The sequence below is a fragment of the Littorina saxatilis genome, linkage group LG8 (genome assembly GCF_037325665.1).
Source record: "Littorina saxatilis isolate snail1 linkage group LG8, US_GU_Lsax_2.0, whole genome shotgun sequence".
NCBI lineage: Eukaryota > Metazoa > Mollusca > Gastropoda > Littorinimorpha > Littorinidae > Littorina > Littorina saxatilis.
Window position 1 is genome coordinate 23,023,571 of NC_090252.1, and position 24,974 is coordinate 23,048,544.

Sequence of the window (24,974 nt, forward strand, 5' to 3'; positions counted from 1 at the left end):
AACAAAATGATACATGTTCGAACTAGCGTTGAGCTGATCTTTTAAAAGGAGTGTTGTTGGCAGTTACTGAATTTAATGTGTAAATATATTTGACTTGGAAGGCAGGCTCCTGCGTACCATTCACATTGAGTTTCTGTCACTGAGTGAAACTGCTGTGTGATTCGAAAAGCCGACTGAAAAGACTGCGCTCGGTGTCTGCGTTAAAACAAGGTTAGCGTGTACTGTGTGTGCGTGTGCGTGTGTGTGTGTGCGTGCCGGTGTTGTTTTTATTTTATTTTTTAAACGAATTATCATTTACAATGATTTACTGATGAGACGCATTTGATGTTCCGTTGTTCTTTTTTCTCCGTTTTTCTTGTTTAATGTTTGTAGTCTGACACCCCCTCGATCATTATACCTCAACTATGGTACCGGGGCTCTACAGGTAGTACAGTAATAGGCCTACTCAGCCACGGCGTCGCGGCCCGGCCCACCGCCGGGTAGCCAGTGAAAATCATCTTGGCCAATCCTGAGTAACTTGATGAAACTAACGAGCTGGAGGCACTGTTAGTCGCAGATCCTGGATACCGTTGCAGTCACCTATTTGCACGGTATGTCGCAATTTGTCGCAAAACATTCCCTGTCGAAGTTTATCGTAGCTATCAGGCCATCTGCAATGCGGCCGGATTGAACAAAATGCGACAATGGCCTGCTCAACCCTCAACCGTGTTTTGTAGTCGTCGGTTGCATTATTCGTCACAGTTTCCCAGCCGTTCAAAAGGTCACTGTTGGTTAGTTTTCCCTCCCCGTTTGTGTGTTTGTTGATAAGTCACGATTAAAATCTTGTCACAGTTCTACCTTGAACCCTCCCTCAAATGCTAGCTGACGACAGAAATGCGCACCTTTGTCATGTGACCGGCTCATGTGATACAGTCACGTCACGTGATAAGCACATACGCTCACTTCCGCACGAGGGTTTTGTTTCACAAAAAGTCTGCAGAATTTGAGACAGAGTCTGTGACTAGAACGACGGTGATCTCTTGAGAATTGATAACTGTCAGGTGTTGACAAAAGAAAATCTGGTAAGCGTTTAGTAAGTTCTAGGTGGTTAAATGTCACGAAGCAAAAATGTTTTATTTGCTTAGCATCGAATTCGAAGTTGGTGGTGTCGACTTTCTTTTCAAGATTCTTGTGCAAAATACTGTCATGTCTTCTTTTGCTTTGATGCTGGCTTGGACCTAAACACTTTCAAGACAAGCTTGTTACGTTGAGGCAAGAAAGCATTCTGCATACATTCACATTAATAATAATTTACATCTTCGAACAGATTGTGGTTGTAACTAATTGTCACAATTATAGCGCTGAAACTGAAAGTGGCGAGTAGAAACATTCATCTACTTGCCAAATGTGAGTAAAGTTGCTGAAACAAATACTGTTTGTTGGTGGTTTGACTAGTAAAGTTTGCTCTTTGGCTAGTACATTTTTAGAATCACTAGCCAAAGGCTAGGCTAGTGCACCATTTTTTGGTCTTTCACTGTTTCAGGGCTGCAAAGAATATAGTTATTTTGAGGTCTGAAACTGAAAGTGAAACACCCGTCCCCAGCCACTTACTTACTTTTCTCAATAATTATTATTATGAACTTTAGAATGAATAAGGGTAAAAATAGAATGAAAGATACAGCGAAATTAAAGACAGTGTAAACATGTATAATGTCACATTCTAGACAGGGAATTTAAATCACCTCAGTGGATATCTATTGAAAGACTTGCTTGCATTGTGTTACTTGTTCCAGGTAAAACTCCCATCATGAAGTGTGCCCTACCTGCATTCCTCTGTGCGTGCCTGTTGCTAGGAGCAACCACCGCAGCACCAGCTGCTGATGAAGTGAAGTCTGTTCCTGGGCTGAAGAAACAGCCCAACTTCAAACACTACTCTGGCTACCTGCAAGCATCCGGCTCCAAGAAACTGCACTACTGGTTTGTGTTAAAGCTTTCGTCATTCTCTATACACGTTCATGTTCACCACCCATGAAGACGACACCATCACGTTGATTCGTTGATGACACAACCATTTGTCGAAAGTAGCGTAGGCACCCGGTCTGCTCCCCGCCTAAAAAGGCCAGTGCCGTTCCGTCTTCGAGGGACTGCGTGGGTTTCATTTCGGAGTTTTCCTTCTCCTAGACGAGTTTCCTTCCATGGATGATGAGCCTCCTCTACCCTCGTTTTGAATTCAGAGTGGTCTTCTCTTAGGATAGCTGCCTGCCAGGGTTGACGAGCCTATCCTGCCCGGCTATTTGACCCATAGCTGGGGGTTGGTTCGTGGGCACAAGGGCGTTTCCACACACCGGTGGGCCTGCATGCCGCACGTCTAGGGGCCAACCTCCTCCGAGTCCTTGTAGTCTAGCCTGGGGCCTTGCGGTACCCAGTTTACGCCTGTCGCTGCGATGGAGGCACTACTTAGGGCTTGTTGTGGAGAGGTTATTATACTGGCAGGAGAGACTGACGCATTCTGCTCTCTTTTCGCGTTGTCCTAAAAAGGACAGACGGTGCTAGCCAGCGGTGAGGGCTGAAAGCGAGAAGTGACAAGCACAAGACACTTCGCCAACACACTAGACACCACCAAAGATCTGTCTAAACTTTCAAATGGAATAAGAACATCGTTTCTCTTGCATTGGCATGTAGCCAGATAGCTGACCTAAAGATAATAGTGTGGCTCCATTCTATGCAGGGATCTTCTTCTTCTTCTTCTGTGTTTGTGGGCTGAAACTCCCATGTACACTTGTGATTTTGCACGAGTGGATTTTTACGTGTATGACCGTTTTTACCCCGCCATTTAGGCAGCCATACGCCGTATTTGGAGGAAGCATGCTGGGTATTTTCATGTTTCTATAACCCACCGAACTTTGACATGGATTACAGGATCTTTTCCGTGAGCACTTGGTCTTGTGCTTGCGTGTACACACGAAGGGGGATAAGGCACTAGCTGGTCTGCACATAAGTTGACCTGGGAGATCGGAAAAATCTCCACCTTAACCCACCAGACGCGGCCAGGATTCGAACCCACGACCTTCCGCTTTGGAGGTCGGCATCTTACCACCAAGCCATTGCGCCTGTCATGCGGGGATCAAAGAATGGGTGATTTACAATAAATTAAATTAGCAGGTTGGCATGGATTTCACTCATGAACTTAATTTTTTTAAATTAATGTCCGCTTTGCAGTTGCACAGGTTGCAGCCTTTAATAATTTAATGAGCTAACATTATTGTTCTGTGATTCTTGATTTTGGATGGTAGCAATAGTAACAGTTCCAATGTTTCAACAGATGAGAATTTGTCGCGTAATTTTTTCCCAGGTTCTTGGAGTCTCAGAACAACCCTGCGTCAGATCCCATGGTGCTGTGGATGAACGGAGGCCCTGGCTGCAGCTCGGACCTGGGTCTGCTGTCAGAGCATGGCCCCTTCAGGGTACAGGACGATGGTGTCACTGTCCTCATCAACCCCTTCAGCTGGAACACGGTGAGTCATATAGTTTACACTGGAACACGGTGAGTCGTATAGTTTTTAGTGGAACACCCCTTTTAACACACACACACGCACTCACACTCCAAACACACACACACCAAACACAAACACACACACACACACCAAACACACACACACCAAACACACACACACCAAACACGCACACACCAAACACACACACACCAAACACACACAGAAGCCTGCTGCCAGAACACGGCCCCTTCAGGGTACAGGACAATGGCGTCACTGTCCTCATCAACCCCTTCAGCTGGAACACTGTGAGTCATATAGTTTACACTGGAACACTGTGAGTCATATAGTTTACACTGGAACACTGTGAGTCATATAGTTTACACTGGAACACGGTGAGTCATATAGTTTACACTGGAACACGGTGAGTCATATAGTTTACACTGGAACACGGTGAGTCATATAGTTTACACTGGAACACGGTGAGTCATATAGTTTACACTGGAACACGGTGAGTCATATAGTTTACACTGGAACACGGTGAGTCATATAGTTTACACTAGAACACGGTGAGTCATATAGTTTACACTAGAACACGGTGAGTCATATAGTTTACACTGGAACACTGTGAGTCATATAGTTTACACTGGAACACTGTGAGTCATATAGTTTACACTGGAACACGGTGAGTCATATAGTTTACACTGGAACACCCTTTTTAAGACCTCCAAAAATCTTAGAAAGTCAGGTCTTAAAATGAAGTAAATTTACATACATTTATGAACAGAAAATCTAAGAAAACAGGATGTTGAAAGGGAGGGAGTCTTAAAAGGGTAGAATCAACCGTCTAACGCCTGCATTCCAGCGTGTTGATACACAGTTACTACAATTCTGATTGACCTGCTGCAGCACAGCTAGTCTTGGCTAAAAAAAAACTTGGTCAACATAGGTAGGTGGGGTAGAAAGTGTTAAGACCTTGCTTTTAGAGATTTTGTATTCATAATCTCTGTAAATTTATGTCAACCTCCATGTTAAGATGTCTCAATCAATCAATCAATATGAGGTTATATCGCGCGTATTCCGTGGGTACAGTTCTAAGCGCAGGGATTTTTTATTTTTTTATATATTTTTTTAATGCAATTTATATTGTGCACATATTCAAGGCGCAGGGATTTATTTATGCCTTGTGAGATGGAATTTTTTTACACAATACGTCACGCATTCACATCGGCCAGCAGATCGCAGCCATTTTGGCGCATATCCTACTTTTCACGGCCTATTATTCCAAGTCACACGGGTATTTTGGTGGACATATTTAGCCTATACAATTTTGCCAGGAAAGACCATTTTGTCCATCGTGGGATCTTTAACGTGCACACCCCAATGTAGTGTACAACTAAGGGACCTCGGTTTTTCGTCTCATCCGAAAGACTAGCACTTGAACCCACCACCTAGGTTAGGAAAGGGGGGAGAAAATTGCTAACGCCCTGACCCAGGGTCGAACTCGCTTCAGAGCGCAAGTGCGTTACCACTCGGCCACCCATATCTGCTCCTTTATAAGACCTTATTTTCTCAGATTTGTGTAGGTTATGAAAGGGTACAATGAAACGTGCTTTTAAGACAGCTCATTGTCCCCCAGTTTGAGACCTTCTCCATTACATTACCTAGTTCTTCTTCTTCAGATCTGCCCCCCGCGGGTAAGGGGGAAGAATTTACCCGATGCTCCCCAGCATGTCGTAAGAGGCGACTAACGGATTCTGTTTCTCCTTTTACCCTTGTTAAGTGTTTCTTGTATAGAATATAGTCCATGTTTGTAAAGATTTTAGTCAAGCAGTATGTAAGAAATGTTAAATCCTTTGTACTGGAAACTTGCATTCTCCCATTAAGGTAATACATTGTACTACGTTGCAAGCCCCTGGAGCAATTTTTTGATTAGTGCTTTTGTGAACAAGAAACAATTAACAAGTGGCTCTATCCCATCTCCCCCCTTTCCCCGTCGCGATATAACCTTCGTGGTTGAAAACGACGTTAAACACCAAATAAAGTAAAGTAAAGTTCTTCAGATCTCAGGCTGTTCATAGTGTTTGTAAAATTACCTGATAGTCCTCAATCTTTTGCTGTCATTCAAAAATACATCTTTGTGGATACAGTGGACCCCCCCCCCCCCCCCCCCCCCGGTCTTAAAATGGAGGTAAATTGACAGACATTATGAACAGAAGATCTGCGGAAAAATCAAGGTCTTAAGAATGGAGAAGTCTTAAATTGGGCTTCCACTGTACAAGGTTAACCGAAAGGCCAGCAGTGAGGGAACTCAATAATCTCTCTTGCATGTTGATACTGATGTGCCATCTTGATGCATTGTGGGTACAGTGGAACCCCCCTTTTAAGACCTCCAACAATTTGAGAAAATGAGGTGTTAAAGGCACAGTAAGCCTCCCGTAAACCATCACAGATACTGTCAGGCTTTTACACACAATAAGCCTCCCGTAAACCATCACAGATACTGTCAGGCTTTTACACACAATAAGCCTCCCGTAAACCATCACAGATACTGTCAGGCTTTTACACACAATAAGCCTCCCGTAAACCATCACAGATACTGTCAGGCTTTTACACACGGTACAAACATCCTTCCATTTGAACGCTCACCGAACGGGAACATCCTAGGTGCCCTATGTAAAGAGCGAGCAATTTTTAAAGAATTAATTTTTGCAGATTGTCTCTGACACGTTTTGGACCCATCCTGAACTCGGGTCAAAAATGAGTTACTTCCCTTCGGGTCTCATTCTAAACTGGCGATAGCCGTGGACTGAAGAATGTTTTTTGACCGTGGTGCGTTTTTGCGCTAGACCTAACTTTTAAAATCTAAATAATAAATTGACAGCTTGTTACACAAACATTCTTTAATCATAAAAGAATTCTTTTTTCATCAAGACAAGATCAGTACAATTCGAAGTTGTCAAAGTTTAAAAAAAGAAAAGCCCGGAAGCAGGGTCACGCAAGGGTCGTAGCAGACGACGGTTTATGCATATCGCCAGTTCCTCTCAACAGTCAAAAGCCATCGCTAGAGTTCTTGTGAACCACAGCCGTTTGTTTCCTGCATAAAAACGTGCTATTGCAGATAAGCTCACATCGAGTCGCATTCAAATTACTAACTGACGACTACATTGTGGAAAAGGGAAACTGGATCACACGGGTTCATGATGGCTCAGGGGTAAGATAAGCCACGCCAAAATAAATTCTTTGAAAATTGCTCGCTCTTTACGGGGGGCACCTAGGATGTTCTCAAGCGGTGAGTGTTTAAATGAAAGGGTGTTTGTACTGTGTGTAAAAGCCTGACCGTATCTGTGATGGTTTACGGGAGGCTTACTGTGCCGTTAAAAATGAGGGAGTCTTAAAATGGGGGTAAATGTACAGTGATTATGAACAAAAAACCCTGAAAAAACAGGGTCTTAATAGGGAGGAAAACCGGCACGGTTGGCCTAGTGGTAAGGCGTCCGCCCCGTGATCGGGAGGTCGTGGGTTCGAACCCCGGCCGGGTCCTACCTAAGACTTTAAAATTGGCAATCTAGTGGCTGCTCCGCCTGGCGTCTGGCATTATGGGGTTAGTGCTAGGACTGGTTGGTCCGGTGTCAGAATAATGTGACTGGGTGAGACATGAAGCCTGTGCTGCGACTTCTGTCTTGTGTGTGGCGCACGTTAAATGTCAAAGCAGCACCGCCCTGATATGGCCCTTCGTGGTCGGCTGGGCGTTAAGCAAACAAACAAACAAATAGGGAGGAAGTCTTAAATTGGGGGGGGGGGGGGGTCATTGAAGGAGGGTTCCACTGTAGAACAATCTTGATCTTTCAGAGGGGCTGCTGATCTGAAACAATCTTGATCTTTCAGAGGGGCTGCTGATCTGAAACAATCTTGATCTTTCAGAGGGGCTGCTGATCTGAAACAATCTTGATCTTTCAGAGGGGCTGCTGATCTGAAACAATCTTGATCTTTCAGAGGGGCTGCTGATCTGAAACAATCTTGATCTTTCAGAGGGGCTGCTGATCTGAAACAATCTTGATCTTTCAGAGGGGCTGCTGATCTGAAACAATCTTGATCTTTCAGAGGGGCTGCTGATCTGAAACAATCTTTGATCTTTCAGAGGGGCTGCTGATCTGAAAACACATTCTTTGGGATTTGCTGAACTATAGTGGACTATGTTGTTTGTTTTTAGTTAGTTTTTTCATCCCTTTGCTTTCATGTTCTAAACAAGCGTCTTTCAGTCTTGAACTTAGCGAAGTGGATCTGTGAACTTAACGAAGTGGATCTGTGAACTTAGCGAAGTGGATCTGTGAACTTAGCGAAGTGGATCTGTGAACTTAGCGAAGTGGATCTGTGAACTTAGCGAAGTGGATCTGTGAACTTAGCGAAGTGGATCTGTGACTTGGTTATATCGAATGTAATGTGTACTCGAGCACCTACAATGCATGTTGGATTAAGATTAAATTACATATTCTTCCCAACTCACATAGATAGCAATAACTTCGTTTGGTTGCTATCTGTGTGAGTTGGTAAGTATATTAATTAAATCAAAGTTTATTTTTGAAACTTTATATTTAATATCGGGGAAAAGAGAGGTTAAACTGCAGAAATGACTCGCCAGAGCTGATGATTGGTGTTTTGTTTTTGCTGTACAATGTTAAATTGCAACGATAAGTTATGCTATCCATGTGATATTGAATCATTTCTCTGTGAACTCGTGACTTATGACTTTCATAATTTGCTTATTACCTGTTTTTGTTGTTGTTGTGCTGTACAATGTTAAATTGCCGCGATAAGTTATGTTATCCAGATTAAGGCGGGATGAATCATTTCTCTTAACTCGTGGCTTACGACTTTCATATTTGCTAATTAATGACCTGGTCATGTGACAGGTGGCCAACATGCTGTACCTGGAGGCACCAGCTGGTGTGGGTTACTCATACTCTGATGATGGCAACTACACCACTGATGATGACAGGGTAAGTTGAAAGAAGCTCACAGTAAGGGGTCCAGGACATCGCGGCTAGCTGCAACTAGGTTGCGGCAAGCTCGCAGGGAACATCGCAGCTAGGGGCGACCCCATCACATCAAGCTCGCGGGTGGGATCTCCATATAAGGATATATAACTACATCGCAGCTAGCTGTGACTTAGTCGCAGGAAACCTAATTTGCATGGTAAATTACGGGGAGGGCTGATTATTTGAAAGTGTGTTTGTGCGTTATTGTTATGGTCAGTTGCAGCTCATTGGTCAGTCAAAATATATATATATTTTATGATGCAAAATTAGCAACCAGACAAAAACATGGAATATAGTGGGGCTCGTATGTTGCAGACGCACTCATAAATCATTCACATCTTGCAACAAACACCATACTTTGTGATATTGTTCCTTATAATTATTTAAGGGATTTCAGATACAGAGCCACTTCAGAAATCGTTTTTTTTGTCTTTGATAGGGAATAAAAGGCTGCATTTACAGCAGACGAAATTCGTACCAAAAGCGCTCAGCAGTAAATATTCCCAACTCAGCAAATGTAAAATTCAATGGTTTACCATGCACCAGAAGTTGTCTGCTGATAACACATGCATGACATAAATACTCTTATGGGTATTTTTGTGTTCTGGTATTTAATTTGATCGTTTTTAGAATTTTATATATCCGCAGCATGAAAATTCAAGATGGCGGCCTCCGCAACATTGCGTGTTTTGATTTGAGCGAAAGCAACGTTTCTGAAGGTAAGTTTTCAAGAATACGCATCCATTCACCAATGTCACATCATTTTACTGTTTAATTCTCCCCTGGGGTCTGTTATTCATCGGGTGAAGCGCTGAAATGCAGAGACTTTGTTTAATCTTGCAATAGCTCATCAGCTGGATTGTGATGCTGATAGATCTAGATCTATCTGTTGATTACAAGTAAGGAAATCATGATCGCCACGCTGGTGATTTTAAACAGATTAAACGAACTTTGAATAAAAGGCGAGGAGAAAGAGATTGTTCATGGTATGATAAATGATTAGTCCTGCCTACGTTAAGGACTTCCATAAGGTGGGGAGGGGTAGAGTCAAAAACTGAGTGAGGGTAGGCCAGATAGTAGGATGACCAGCTGGAGATAAAAACACTCCACTCCCCATGTCTTTACAGTGTTGTGATCAAACTTTCAAAGACGGTAGGTAACAGACAAAAGCATACAGTGTATGCTAATCAAATGAGATAAGTGGTTTTGAAAAATGAAGAGGTACCGCTCTTTGAGTTTTACAATTTTGGTTTGTTGCTTGTTTCTCATCCTTTTGCTTATTTGAAGTTGACCGTGCATTGGTGTGAATTTTATTTTTACAGGATATATACAAGAGTTACACCACATGCCGGTTCCTGGGAACAAGCGTTCTGCATTTATTCCGGTGCCACAGAAGGGAGCCGATTTCACTAGTAGTAGTACTACTGTATCAAGGTTTGTTACCTAATACATCATAACAGTAAGATATTTTTATTTGTATTAATTGGAACATGTTTGCACATCATTTGTAAGCGACCTCTGTGAATTTGATGGGTTTAACGTACGAACCCTCACTATGGTCAACATTCTGTTAGCGACTGTTTGAAGCGAATAAATGTAGCGGTCAGAAAGATTCCAGAATCAGTTGGGTCACTGGAAACTGTGTTTGTTTGTTTTTTAACCTGAAACAGTAAGAATTATACGAATTCATGAAATACAATTTTCTTTCATTTTGGTCTGTTGTGTGAAGACTTGCTAACCCGGCTTTGACCGACTCTCTGAGATAGTAAACATTATTCAAATACATTCAAATAAAAATGTCACTTTTCATCTTTTGTGTGAAGGGTACCCCAGGCTGATTTCCTGCACCATGGATGTAGAGGAGGCCAGACAGTCTGCTTCTCATTCCAGCTGTGTTGCGTTTTTTTCTGCTCGTGAAGTGTATCGCCACATTGCCAAAGCCATTGGCCAAGAGAAGTCACCCTGTCTGCCCATTTTGCATAGCCTTACAGGCTGTGACACTATGTCGTTCTTCAATGGTATTGGGGAATCAGAAGGCTTGGGAAGTATGGCAAGCATTTGAAGACGTCACTCAAACTTTCTTCAGGTTGTCTGCTCCTCTTTGTAAGCTGAGTACCACTGACAGGGCAGCACAAGAGCTTTTTGGTGTACATCTGTAGGACAAAACCAGCAACGTACTGGGTGTAAACAGTGCTAGACGGTACCTCTTCAGTAAAAAGAGCTGCCAAATTGACCATAATCCCCTTACAAGTGAGGTGCTGCTGCAGGACATGAGATTGAGAAGAGCCATCTACCTATTAGACTTCCAAACTCTGTGGGCTGGCAGTTCAAGGCTGGAAAGTGGGAGTCATTCTGGACGAGCTTTCAAGAGGTATCCAGCGTGTGCCGAGAACTCATGAGGTGTGCCTGCAAGAAGAGCTGTACAACAAAACGCTGCAAATGCTGCTAAGAAGGACTGCAGAGCACAGCTCTCTGCAAATGTGCTTGCATGCCTGTGAAAACTGTCAACATCTAAACTGTGCAAAAATATTATTGCACCCATTTTCATACCCCAACTCAAACTTTTATTCCTGTGTCATTTTATTCAAACTGTCTATGCCATTAAAGGCTCGCATCTTCGCTATCTGGCACATTTTTTTTTAACATCATCATTTACGCTGTCAAAATAAGGACGTGACAAAGAGATGTGACAAAAACTTCGGGTACCTTTTAAAAAGCCGACAATTCCTGAGGCACAACCGGGTCACTGTTGTATACGAAGAGAAAGTCAACTTGATTATCCATCCAGAACAGGTTGTTTTATTTCGCCATCTTGCATATTTCTAGTGTTGTGCCATTGTACCTACTGATGTATGTGTCGATCTCACGGATGAGATGTTTATGTGTCAAATTTGAGGGATACCCAAGTCAACTAAAATCCATGTATTTTAGCAATGACCAAGTGGGTTGCGTTGAAACTTTCAGGAATGTGTGTCTACGCACGAGGCGTAGTTCAACCGTTTGAGTACACTTTCAAATCTTCACGAAATAATATTTTAAAAACTGCCACAGGTTTGTTGGCTTACATCCCACATATTTTTGACTTCGCATGTATATATGACAGATGGTTGTTTCAAGTACTGCCAAAGTTTCTTTTGAGTATAGACACTTGCCGGAATGTGCTAGTTGTGTAAACACATGAGAACAAACAACGTTTTCGAAATACAGCGATTATGAATTTTAGTCGACTTTTGAGTTGATACATTACATTTTTATCAGTTTTATTTTGGGGGTACCCTTATTTGGGCGGCGGTCAAATAACCCATGTAAAGGCCACCTTTTATCTTAAAAGTGTTCCAGTTAGCCAAGTTGAGTGCCCTCAATAGCATACATTGAATATAACAGCACAGGAATGAATGTTTTCGTTTTGGTATGAAAATTGGTGCAATATATTTATTTTTGCACAGTTTAGGTAATCCACAAATTCTTCAACCCTGCCACCCACACCGTCCAATCATTCTCTGCACCAACAATACATGTATTGTTTGTTTAAAAATGTGTTTGTGTTAGTTTCTATTGCAAGAGAATGTCTTGTAGCATCAAAAATGCCTGAATACCCTTTTATTGGCGGCCATTTTGAAAATTGTAAAAAAACTACTGATTTCTTAATTTTTTCACGGTGGCTCTGTATCAGGTTTTGTTAAGCAAAAGCAAATGTCCATTTACGCCAAATTTGCTGTTAATCACATGAAGTGAAATATGCCTAACATACCCAACCGTTTACACTGGTGGCCATTTTGAAAAATTGTTTTAAAAACTACCCATTTTTTTATTTTTCGCGATGGCTCTGTATCAGGTTTTGTTAAGCACATAAAACTCTTCATATTTGCTTAATTTGGTGTTTGTTGCATGATTTGAATGATTTTGCAACATAGGAGCCCCACTAATAAAGATAAAGGATTCGGCGAAGACTCTTTTGGCTGGTTCCCATAATGATACACACATGCAACAATTAACATAGTATATATTTTTGTCCTCTCTTTTTCAAATGTTATAGTGTTCAAATCCATGTCACAACTTTTGGTTTCCATGTTACGAAGTTGACATACTTTGAAACGCTTGTAATTTACTGAACGTAGACAAAGAAAATGTATTTTTAATTCTTTCTCTGCAGGACAAGGATAAATATGGAACCAGTATTTATTAATATTATTGAAACCAATCTGTATGGTAACAATGGTACACAGCTCTGGAGAATAACTCATATTTGTGTGTCTGTGTGTGTGTGTGTGTTACAGACAGCCCATGACAACTACATGGCTCTGCAGGATTTCTTCAAAAAGTTCAGCGAATACAAGGCGAACGAGTTCTTCATCACGGGCGAGAGTTACGGAGGGATCTACGTTCCTACCCTTAGTGCGCTGGTGGTGGACGACAGTGCCTTCAATTTCAAGGTAATTCCAGGGATGCTTGTTCAAGAAAGAACAAGTCGCATGAAGCAATATAAATGTTTAGTCAATCCGTCGGCATGACACTAAAAGATCAACATCATAAACCAGTCTTCGCCAAGACTACATTTTGATAGTCTCGATTAACCATACAGAGCATACAGACCAGACAGAGACGGGTCACCCTCGTCTCCGCGAAGCAAGTGAATCGTAGTACTTACTTGACCTATTTTCTTTGATTCTGAGCACACTTTTAGAGCAAACATGACGTATCGATATATTTTTGAATTCAGGAGAAGATGAAGAATTTAATGCTATCATTTTTGAGTCACTTGAGAAAAAGTGACTCTATGTAATCGGTCAGTGTTAGTCTGTCCGGCCGGCCGGCCGGCCGGCCGTCCGTAGACCCCACCTTAACGTTGGACTTTTCTCGGAAACTATCAAAGCGATCGGGCTCATATTTTGTTTAGTCGTGACCTCCAATGACCTCTACACTTTAACGATGGTTTCGTTGACCTTTGACCTTTTTCAAGGTCACAGGTCAGCGTCAAAGGAAAAATTAGACATTTTATATCTTTGACAAAGTTCATCGGATGTGATTGAAACTTTGTAGGATTATTCTTTACATCAAAGTATTTACATCTGTAGCCTTTTACGAACGTTATCAGAAAAACAAGGGAGATAACTAGCCTTTTCTGTTCGGCAACACACAACTTAACGTTGGGCTTTTCTCGGAAACTATAAAAGTGACCGGGCTCAAATTTTATGTGAACGTGACTCATTGTGTTGTGAATAGCAATTTCTTCCTGTCCATCTGATGCCTCATATAATATTCAGAACTGCGAAAGTGACTCGATCGAGCGTTTGCTCTTCTTGTTAAACCTGTAAGTGAAAATTCGGTTTGAATGACAACTTTAATGAGCAAACTAATTAACTAATTTTAAGGTTTTCGAAAATAAAATGCAATCCCATAGTCCAGACATCGTCAAATATATATATTTCAGGAATTTTCATGTGCAGTTTTAGGAAGATCTGTCCAATAGTTTTCTCTGAATCACTACACATACACACAGACACACTCACATATACCACACCCTTGTCTCGATTCCCCGTCTATGTTAAAACATTTAATCAAAACTTGACTTGACGTCACTTTCATACTAATAGGGCCAATTGTAGAGTATTCTTGTCAAGCATTCATTTTCAAGCGTACTGATTTTGACAAGTTTGTTATATATTTTTTTTTTTTTTATCCAAGTCGTGCAAAAATGTGCTTGCAGTTGCTGATGACAAGCGACAAAGTTAACTTACTCTTCATTTTATTTTTCTGTGTCTTCCAGGGTTTTGCTGTCGGCAACGGCCTGTCAAGTGATGAGCTGAATGACGATTCTCTCGTGTACTTTGCATACTTCCATGGGCTGATCGGAGAAGAGTAAGTTGGAAACTCCTTGAAATACTCTAGATTTTGTTGGTTGGCAATGGGAAAAGTCTTGTTTGAACTCAGGGTTATACACTGTAGGGATGGGTTTACAAAAGTGCCCTGTGTCACTGTGTTATAAGCCGTGGGGGTGGGTTGGTGGGTGGGTTTGGTTTGGGTGGGGGAGGGGAGGGGGGGGGGGGGGGCTAGTTCGAGGGAAGGATGCCCCCTGTATCATAAAGTAAGAAACATGATTTTATTGACAATTTATTTATAGACAATTAGAACTATGCATATGTATTAACTAGTCTTTGAGATAGACGAACAAGATGCACAATAGACAAATAGTATTTGTTTGGTTAAATAATCTAAAAAAATTATATATATTGTTAGCCTGAGAAAAAAAATTGAAGCCTTAAAAACCAGGACAGAGCAGGACACAAACAAAGTTGTTGACCCTTATTTTAGCTATGATGACACGCAAGATTACATTATTCAGGAGTGCTTCCTTTGACCTCTAACACTTGACCTGCATGAATAATTGCTGCTTATGACACTTGAGTTGTGGAGTACTGTAAAATCAGGTTGATGTCATTGATGCAGTGAGATAAATATTCTGCTGTCAGTAGCTTTGTTTAAACATGTATGTGGGGCTGCTGTATTGCACTGTGGTAAATTTAGGTTAAGTGTTTGCTTCATCACATGATCGAAGAGGTTTATGATATTGTCATGTGAAACGCAAAGTATGCGGTGGTTGACCTGTTAGGTTGAAGCACTTAATTTTTTAATTTTTTTTTTATTTAGTTCTGTTTTAAGTTAATATTTGTTTGTCTTTTTAATATTTTGTTTTAGTTAATCATTGTAATTGCACTATGTATTTCATATGAGCAGAGAGAGAGAGAGAGAGAGAGAGAGAGAGAGAGAGAGAGAGAGAGAGAGAGAGAGAGAGAGAGAGAGAGAGATGATTTGCAAAATCTGTTCGGTTATCTTTTGTGCCCATGGGCTAGGTTGTGCCTGAATCAGTTTCACTCAGATTTTATATAATGCATGACAAAAAGAGAGAGTTTGTGTATGTGTGTCCATGTAGCGTGTGTGCGTGTATGTTTGTAGATGGTTATAAATAAGAAGGCAGAAAAAGCTTCTGCAAATTTGAATACCATACAACTATAGCGCTAAAATTGAGCAACAGCCTGTATTGGTCATTACGTCCACTGGTTTAGAAGATATAAGCAGTTGAAGACCGAAACTAGGAATTTTGTGGGCTAAATCTAGAAGTACAACAGATGGAGCTGAAAGGGGCAAAACAAAGGGAACTTAGAGAATCTGACTTTTCTTTTGTCATCATGATTTTGTGTTTTTTTTGGTCTGAGAGTTCAGTGTGAACGGCTCTGGTTTAGTCATGTTTTTGCATTTCACAGATTGTACGGATGGAAATAAAATAGCAATTTTATTATTTCTGAATTTTTTTTTCAGTCTGTGGGGAAATCTGATCAACTCCTGCTGTAATGGCAACTCCACTAATTGTACCTTTTCCCAGAATGCACAGCGTACCGCTGGGTGCATGAAATATGTGAGTGTTTTCATTGCTTGTTTCAATACGTTCACCAGTGTTTTCCTTCACGTTTGCTGCTTTTTCCATGGGTTCTTCTTCTTCTGCGTTCGTGGGCTGAAACTCCCACATACACTGGTGTTTTTTGCTTGAGTGGAATTTTACGTGTATGACCGTTTTTTACCCCGCCATTTAGGCAGCCATACGCCGTTTTCGGAGGAAGCATGCTGGGTATTTTCGTGTTTCTATAACCCACCGAACTCTGACATGGATTACAGGATCTTTTTCGTGCGCACTTGGTCTTGTGCTTGCGTGTACACACGGGGGTGTTCAGACACCGAGGAGAGTCTGCACACAAAGTTGACTCTGAGAAATAAATCTCTCGCCGAACGTGGGGACGAACTCACGCTGACAGCGGCCAACTGGATACAAATCCAGCGCGCTACCGACTGAGCTACATCCCCGCCCTTTTCCATGGGTTGAAAGAGTACAAACTTCAAATGCGCTGTTGTGTTCAAACAGCATGCGGCCCCTGTTTGAGCACTAATAATTCCTCCTTCTGAGGTAATCTTCTAAGACCTCGTGTTCTTAGGTTGTTGTGGTTTTTAAAAGAGAGGGACTGTTGTAGTTTCCCCCCGCGGGTTAGGGGGAAGAATTTACCCGATGCTCCCCAGCATGTCGTAAGAGGCGACTAACGGATTCTGTTTCTCCTTTTACCCTTGTTAAGTGTTTCTTGTATAGAATATAGTCAATTTTTGTAAAGATTTTAGTCGAGCAGTATGTAAGAAATGTTAAGTCCTTTGTACTGGAAACTTGCATTCTCCCAGTAAGGTAATATATTGTACTACGTTGCAAGCCCCTGGAGCAATTTTTTTATTAGTGCTTTTGTGAACAAGAAACAATTAACAAGTGGCTCTATTCATTTTCCCCCCCCTTTCCCCATCGCGATATAACCTTCGTGGTTGAAAACGACGTTAAACACCAAATAAAGAAAGAAAGTGTACAGTGGGGGCCTCAACATTTACAATCTGTACATGTACTATCGTTTCCTGTTTTGATTGAATTTCAATTTTAATTTTTGCAGCTTGACAAAGGTATGGCCGTTGTGTACAGTGGGGGCCTCAACATTTACAATGTGTACTATCATTTCCTGTTTTGATTGAATTTCAATTTTAATTTTTGCAGCTTAATAAAGGTATGGCCGTTGTGTACAGTGGGGGCCTCAACATTTACAATCTGTACTATCGTTTCCTTTTTTGATTGAATTTTAATTTTGATTTTTGCAGCTTGAAAAAGGGATGGCCGTTGTGTACAGTGGGGGCCTCAACGTTTACAACCTGTACGGACCGTGCTACCAGACGGCCAGCACTGGCATGAAGACGCTCTACGACCCCTTTCACGCCCGTCTGGTCACCGCCAACTTTGGCTGGAGTTTTGCCAAGACACCCACCATGCAGAAGGAAAGAGCGGTAAGGGAAAGCATTTGAGATACAGTTGAACATGCCTTGGCAACCACCTGTCGCTAACAACTCCAGAGATTGCCAAATTGTCCGCCCCATCGTCAGGGACGAGTAAAATAATTCCACCGGCTAGTAGAAACCGCCTGGCAACTCGCCCTGGCTGGCGAGTGAAAATTATGGTCAAATCCAACACTTCTGGTTGTACTATCTCAAAGCGTTGTAAACACTGCAGATGCAGCAACTGTGGTATGTACCAGCGAAATTTCTGGCGGGCTAGAGATTATTTTGAAGTTACTCGCCCGGCTAGCAAGTGAAAATTCTGGTCAAATCCTACCTTTTTGGTTTTATATGCAGAGAGTGAGAAGTTACACATTGCTGGTTTCAAAGCATTATAAATACTGCAGATGCAGCAACTGTGGTAAGTAACAGGCCAGCGAAATTTTGGGCAGGCTAGAGACTTTTTTGAAGTTACTCGCCTGGCTGGCGAGTTTAAATTTTGCGATTTGGCCATCCCTTGACTCCCTGTCCAAAGGATCCTGGACAAGGATTTTTGACTCACCTGTGTCATTTGATGAGTTTTGTAGTAACGAGAATTGTTCGGCCTCTAAATTTCACACACAGGTAGGTTTTGATAATCATTCAACGGGAGAACAGTTTCTAAATAGTGAGATAAGACATTGATGAAAATAAAGGAAATGAACAGAAATGAATGTAAAGATAAGACAGTGAAGGGAATGATCAGCTGAGCATTTTTTCCCAATTCTAAGCAATTTTGTTTCCTACTGTATCGTGCTGTGGGCAACCCTTTAGCTCCTGTGACATGGGAAGTAACTCCGTCAATTTCAAACTTTAAAAAAAATGTAGCTTAGAAACACTGCGAGTTTTTCAAAATGATAAACGATTAATGCTCAAACCTGGCAGGAAACCAGTAGAAACAAAAACAGATATGCGTCATAGGGAGCACTGTGTGTAGCAGCGTTTCAGGGCATTCCAGGAACTGCATAATTATGGGATCTTGAGAGGGCAATATTCGACGCTATAGAAGGCATTGAGTGCAGCTAAAAGACAGGAGTAAAACAACTGTTGCAGGTATGCTTTTTTCAGGATGTAATCTGCAGTTATGGAGAGAATTGAAGCACAAAAAAATTGTATTCCAGAGATGTTGCTTGGAATTATTTTCTTTGGCAAAATTGTCCGTCATGGGCTGAGTCATTCTGCTAGAAAGTGCACTTAGCTGCTAATATACACTTAAACATGCACACACCTGCATAGCACGACTCTTGGGATAATAAAGAATTTCCTTAGGCCAAAAAAAAAATGTCTGTTTACGGTAACCCGACCGACCCTAGTTTTTAGGCCCGACCCTAATCTTTTTTTGGATCGTCTGAGAAAAAATGAAAAAAAAAAAAAACCCGCATCCAAAATAGAGCTGTTTGCACTCAAACAGCAGACCACAGAAGGGAGGTAAGCTCAAAGTACTGTTAGGAGTAAAGGGTCGTCACTCGTGTTACTTCCTTTCAAAATGGATGCACGCAGTGGTGTTCGCCACCCGCTAGCTGTAAAGCTTGATAAATGTTGTCATGAAAAGGATGGGGTGAAAATTATCAGTACCTATCCAGCGAGTTTTAGTATCATTAACGTTTTTCAACAGGCAAAAACAGGGATTGATGAGAAGAAATGAACTGTGAAACATCATAGAGAGGGGAGAAAAAAAAAGAAAAAAAAAAGCCGACCTACCGACCCTATTTTTTCACCCTATGTTACCGTAAACAGACCTATTTTTTTTGTTGTGCCTTATTCCAAAAACAAGCTCAAAAAAATAAAAAGAATACAGAAAAGCGCACTTTCGCGCTGTACTCTACTGAGCTATACTGGCTTGTCACTTCGAGCGATCATGTTTTCCACGTGCATAAATTGTGTCGACGCTTTCCGTCTTCGTGAAATGCAGTGCATTCATTATCATTCTAAGAGTTGGACAGATTGACTAAATGTATTAATCTTGCTTCATGCGACTTGCTTTGACTGTTGACAGTTTATCAAGAAGCTGGGCCGTGTGTCGGTGACCCCTCCCTGCATCAAGGCTGACGGTTACATCAAGTACATGAACTCCAAAGACGTCCGCACAGCACTGCACATTCCTGCTCACCTGCCTGAATGGGCACCTTGCGCGTGAGAAGTTTGTGCTCATTGATTAGAACAATGGAACCTCCCTTTTTAACCCCCCCTTAATTGTCAAGCCCTTGGTTTAAAACTGTTAATATTTGTCTGAGTGTATGTGTGCGTGCGTGCATGTGAATATCACAATCAGTTAAACTGTGTGTGTGTGTTGTGTGTGTTGTGTGTGTGTGCGTGTTTTTTTCCTCTTTTTAATTTTTTTTTTCTTCCCCTTTCTCCCCCCCCCCCCCCGTTTATGAGTGTGGATTACGTTTAGTCTGTATGCCTGTGCCCTTGACATCATCCAACCACTTCTCTCCCCTTTCATTCATTTCCGTTCCTAGAGTTCCTTCCCCTTTTTGCGTGTTTTCCCTCCATTTTCTTTCAAACCCTGTTCGTTCCGTGTTGCGTCTGTTTTTTGTTGTCTTTTGTGTTCTTTTCCTGATGAAGCTTCCAGAAGTGAAAATGTATAATCGTCTTGTGTCAGTAATCCTTTGTTTTTTAACTCTGTTTTAGTTGCTAGGCCTTTGTCTCGTATATAACTCAGTTGGTAGAGCAGTGGACTTGTGATCCTAAGAAAAGGGGTGGGAATCCGGGCTGGGATGGACACCGGTCAACTTTATTTGCAGACGCAGAGACAGTATCCATGACCCACCTCAGTGTCCTAACAGTGACATGTAAAAGATCTTGGGCATTCTGCCATAAGTGGTCTGGGTGGCCGTGTGGTAAGCGCACTTGCCTCGGAAGCGAGAGGTTGCGAGTTCGACATGCTTTTGTCTATAATTAAACGTGTCATAAACTTACTCATTTTTGAGTTTTGAAGTACAAGTATCCATAAATTATGTTTGTTTCAGCAACATTGACTACCACAGAGTGTACACCGAAATGAGTGCTCAGTACAAGAAAGTTCTCGGCAAAGGGGTAAGTAAACTGTCTTGGTTTGGTTAGTTCTTCTATTCTTCTGCGTTCGTGGGCTGAAACTCCCATGTACACAAGTGTTTTTGCACGAGTGGATAATTACGTGTATGACCATTTTTACCCTGCCATTTTGGCAGCCATACGCCGCTTTCGGAGGAAGAAGGCTGGGTATTTTCGTGTTTGTATAACCCACCGAACTTTGACATGGATTACAGGATCTTTTCTGTGCGCACTTGGTCTTGTGCTTGCGTGTACACACGAAGGGAGTTAAGGTATTAGCAGGTCTTGCACATAAGTTGACCTGGGAGATCGGACAAATCTCCACCAGGTGCGGCCGGGATTCGAACCCGCGACCTTCCGCTTTGGAAGCCGGCATCTTACCACTAAGCCATTATGCCCGTCGGTCAGTTCTTGAACAATAAGTTATTGCGGTCGTGTGTCAGTGCGAACACATGGTTTTTGTGTGTGTGTGTGCCTAATTTGTCCTTTCGTTTGAAGAATTATGCTAGTGTGCGTCATATTTCATGTTTTAAATACTCTTAAACAAGTCCTAACTAAATCAAAATTGTGTTGGATCAAAGCTGTGAGGGCACATTGTTAGTATTCTGAATTGGGTGTATGATAAATTTGTAGTTCACTGTCAGTTGCGGCTGTTCGTAACATGCCATTGGCTTCAGGAGAATGTTTAAAAAAAATTTTGAATTAAATATTGTGTCATCTGACAAACTCAGAATCAAAGGTTACCTCATGGAGGACAGCAGGTTGGAATTTTGCTTTGAATATTTTTGTACGACTTGAAACCACCACTAAATTTGCATAACAAAATCAAAAGAGAAAACCGGCACGGTTGGCCTAGTGGTAAGGCGTCCACCCCGTGATCGGGAGGTCGTGGGTTCGAACCCCGGCCGGGTCATACCTAAGACTTTAAAATTGGCAATCTAGTGGCTGCTCCGCCTGGCGTCTGGCATTATGGGGTTAGTGCTAGGACTGGTTGGTCCGGTGTCAGAATAATGTGACTGGGTGAGACATGAAGCCTGTGCTGAGACTTCTGTCTTGTGTGTGGCGCACGTTATATGTCAAAGCAGCACCGCCCTGGTATGGCCCTTCCTGGTCGGCTGGGCGTTAAGCAAACAAACAAACAAATCAAAAGAGAAGTATGCAGTATAGAGACATAGTGCTTCAGCTGCCACGCGAGCCAAGACAATTTTCCCTCTTTATCTTTGCTGCGCTGGCTGCAAAACACCTCTGCGCGGAGGTGTTTCCAGACACATTGTATGTAGGGTGTATGTACATTTTGTATATATTTGAATCAACAGAATCTTGATTTTCTGACTGAGTTCTAACATTGTTTCTTACATTTTTATTTTATGTTTTGCTGATTCAGGTGCGTGTGTTGGTGTACAACGGTGACATCGACATGGCCTGTAATTTCCTTGGTGATGAGTGGTTTGTGGATCGTCTGATGTTGCCTGTAAGTATGACTTGATGGTTGTTATGCTGAGTGAAGATTTCTCTGCTCACATCGAATAGAAATAGTAGAAATGTGAATGTGTACGAAATCTGTATTTATCAACAGTGCAGTATTTGTCGTGGATGTTGAAGTACCATTGTGTTATGCTGATGGGGTCTATGTCGACCAAAAGAGTGGGATTCCCTGTAGGTGGAGTTCCTGGAGGGGGATTCCCTGTATACAGGGAATACCACAGGGTCGAGTTTTTCAATAAAACTTGCAAACCATACTCGAATTTCTAAGAAATTATCAAAAAAGATTGAAAAACATCAAATTCTACCGATGTCGCCAAGCATCACGTGACTTTCAGCGATATCAGCGATATCAGCGACACGCTACAGGAACTAAATCTTGTGGTATTCCCTGTATACAGCGAATCCCCCTCCAGGAACTCCACCTACAGGGAATCCCACTCTTTTGGTCGACATAGACCCCATCAGCCTTAGTTATTGGACATAAGAAGTGAGCATGTGAACAAATGCTGCCTTGATGGGCGTCTTGCTGATTACCGTACTTTCCGGGTCATAAGGCGCGACTTTTCCTCGAGTTCGACCACTGCGTCTTGTATAACGAAGCGCCTAATCCGTGTATGAAATACGAAAAAAATCAAAGAGACCGTCTGAGTACCAGTCAAACAACTTGTGATAATGCATGTTTCAGCAACTAGGTACTGCCCTGGCCAAGTTTCCTCGAGCTCTCAAGCCACCCAGCTATCACAATGCCTGCCTTTGATCTGGCCACAGAGCACACATAATTATTTCCACTCTGTTAAACTCGGTCACTGACCGGTCACTGACCGGGTGCAGGAAGTATTTCCTCTCTCAGATATGACAGGGGAACCACCTCTCATGGCAAAAACTGGGTCATTGACCCCTGGGAAGAAGGTCGTGTCTATAAACAAGGCCACCCAGCTATCACAATGTCTTTGATCTCCCCCACACACAGAGTTCGACTCTGTTAAACTCGGTCACTGACCCCGAAGCAGGAAGTGTTTCCTCTCTCAGATATGACAGGAACCACCTCATGGCAAAAACTGGGTCATTGACCCCTGGGAAGAAGGTCGTGTCTATAAACAATGGACCTGGCTTTGATCTCGCGGGCTTATTTTCATTCTTCGACTACCGGTATACTTTTTCAATTTTGGTGCGCCCTATCGGCCCCCTGCGTCCAATGGGTGACTGGATTACAAATTGTTTTAAAAAGAAGGGGGTGCGTCTTAGATAACGAAGCGCCTTGTCACCCGGAAAGTACGGTAATCGTCCGTTTTTTTAAATTTATTTTTAATTTTGCTTTACTTTATTTTTCTTACTCTCTTGTGTTGTTTCTCTCGGTTGTCCTTCCTTTTCAATCTTTTTCTTCTTCTTCAGCGTTCCAGAATTGTCTGGTTATGCGTGAGCTCGTTTGCCCATTTGCGTTCCCCAAACTATACTCTGAGAGCATAGTCAGCTCACTCTGCTTTCGTTGAGTAGGCATGCTGGGTATTTTCGTGTTTCCATAACCCACCGAACTCCGACATGGATTACAGGATCTTTTCCGTGCCCACTTGGTCTTGTGCTTGCGTGTACACACGAAGGGGGTTAAGTCACTAGCAGGTCTGCACATAAGTTGACCTGGGAGATCGGAAAAATCTCCACTCTTACCCACCAGGCGGCAGCGACCGGGATTCGAAACTCACGACCTTCCGATTAGGAGGCCGACGTGTTACCACTACGCAACTGCGCTCTTTTCAATCATTTGTAGATGCAGATGCATTCATTCCCCATCGTGTCCTGACTACACTCAATGTCATCTTCAGCAAGAGGTTTCAAGGTGGACCTCATTCACAGATTGTGGTCATGCAGAGTTGTCTTCCCTAGACTACTGGCCAACCAGGGTTACTGTCTGCCCTCTTAAGGGGCAGTCACATGCGCGATTCAATCGTGAGATTTACCCTGTCACACGGGCGACTGAGTCTTAGAAAATAGCTAAGACAAAGCTACGACTCAGTCTCATGAGATTCCCTCGTAGGTTTGAGCTTTAGAACTTGTTCTATTCCTGCGAGCCAGTCGTAGGGCAATCGCAGCGTAGCGCAGCGCAGAGCCAATCAGAACGCGTCGTTGCGGCCTTCACGCCGTGACTTGAAAAAATGGCGGACAGTGGCGGACAGCGTCTCTTCGTCGATTCAAAACTTTTTGGAAGAACAGTTTCTTACTCAGATATAAAGGAGACGTTTTAGGCGTGTACAGCCATTAACTGCAACTGTCTGGGAACTAACTTTCTCGCAAAGGCATAATGCTGAAAGGTATTTTTCAGGAAGGTAGAGCGATGTTCGAACATTCGCGTCGGCTCTCACACAGCGAGTTTGCCGTGTTCACTGTGACACGTCGCTTCCGCCCCGCTTGTGTGGAGTTATCATTCGTCAATCATTTGTCAATCGTTCGTCAATTGTTCATCGTGTGATGGGTCAATGGCCTACGATGTGATCTGCGATCGGCTCAAGATCGAATCGCGCGATTGAATCTTAACGATTGAATCTTAACGATTGAATCGCCCGTGTGACTTTAACTTTAGAAGGATTACCTGTCAGTGATTTTGAGTCCCTTCAACTGTATTTTCACAGTCCAAAATTAATGAATGTAGCATGCATGTAGACTCAAGGGGTGAAGCGTTTCTTTTTTTTCTCTTTTTTTCTCCTCGGTTTTTTTTCTTGTCAAAAAGTATGTAAGCTAAGCACACAAAAAAAGCATATTCTGATGAGTCTGTGCAGTCTGGTTCTGATTCATTGCAGACTGTCAAACCGCGCGGGGAGTGGAAATACAAGGATGAGTCTCAAACCACTCAGGTGGCCGGATTTGTCAAGGCGTTTGAGGGACTGACTTACGTCACTGTCAGGGTAAGTATATCCGCGGTTTAATGTAGAGTGGTTGTGTGTGTGTGTGTGTGTGTGTGTGTGTGTGTGTGTGTGTGTGTGTGTGTGTTTACGCAGTTCGTTGTGAGCACTCTGTTTGGTTGTTGTGTTTGAATGTATTAATATATGTTTTGAATGAATTC

General features: G+C 42.4%; 1 protein-coding gene across 2 annotated transcripts in view; it reads left to right on the forward strand.

Moving 5' to 3' along the window:
* The window catches only part of LOC138973067 (lysosomal protective protein-like), a 31,845-nt gene continuing 6,871 nt past the window's right edge, over positions 1-24,974 (forward strand). The window contains exons 1-12 of one of the 2 annotated variants that reach the window (XM_070345724.1): positions 1-210; positions 1,773-1,956; positions 3,332-3,494; positions 8,384-8,470; positions 12,787-12,942; positions 14,277-14,368; positions 15,827-15,923; positions 17,189-17,371; positions 19,395-19,531; positions 20,371-20,437; positions 21,819-21,905; positions 24,712-24,816. In XM_070345724.1, the coding sequence (XP_070201825.1) occupies positions 1,787-1,956; positions 3,332-3,494; positions 8,384-8,470; positions 12,787-12,942; positions 14,277-14,368; positions 15,827-15,923; positions 17,189-17,371; positions 19,395-19,531; positions 20,371-20,437; positions 21,819-21,905; positions 24,712-24,816 (1,344 nt within the window). In that variant the 5' untranslated portion in view covers positions 1-210; positions 1,773-1,786. Of the gene's footprint in view, positions 211-915; positions 1,062-1,772; positions 1,957-3,331; positions 3,495-8,383; positions 8,471-12,786; positions 12,943-14,276; positions 14,369-15,826; positions 15,924-17,188; positions 17,372-19,394; positions 19,532-20,370; positions 20,438-21,818; positions 21,906-24,711; positions 24,817-24,974 lie in introns of those variants that run through there. The other variant, XM_070345723.1, reaches the window with a different exon arrangement.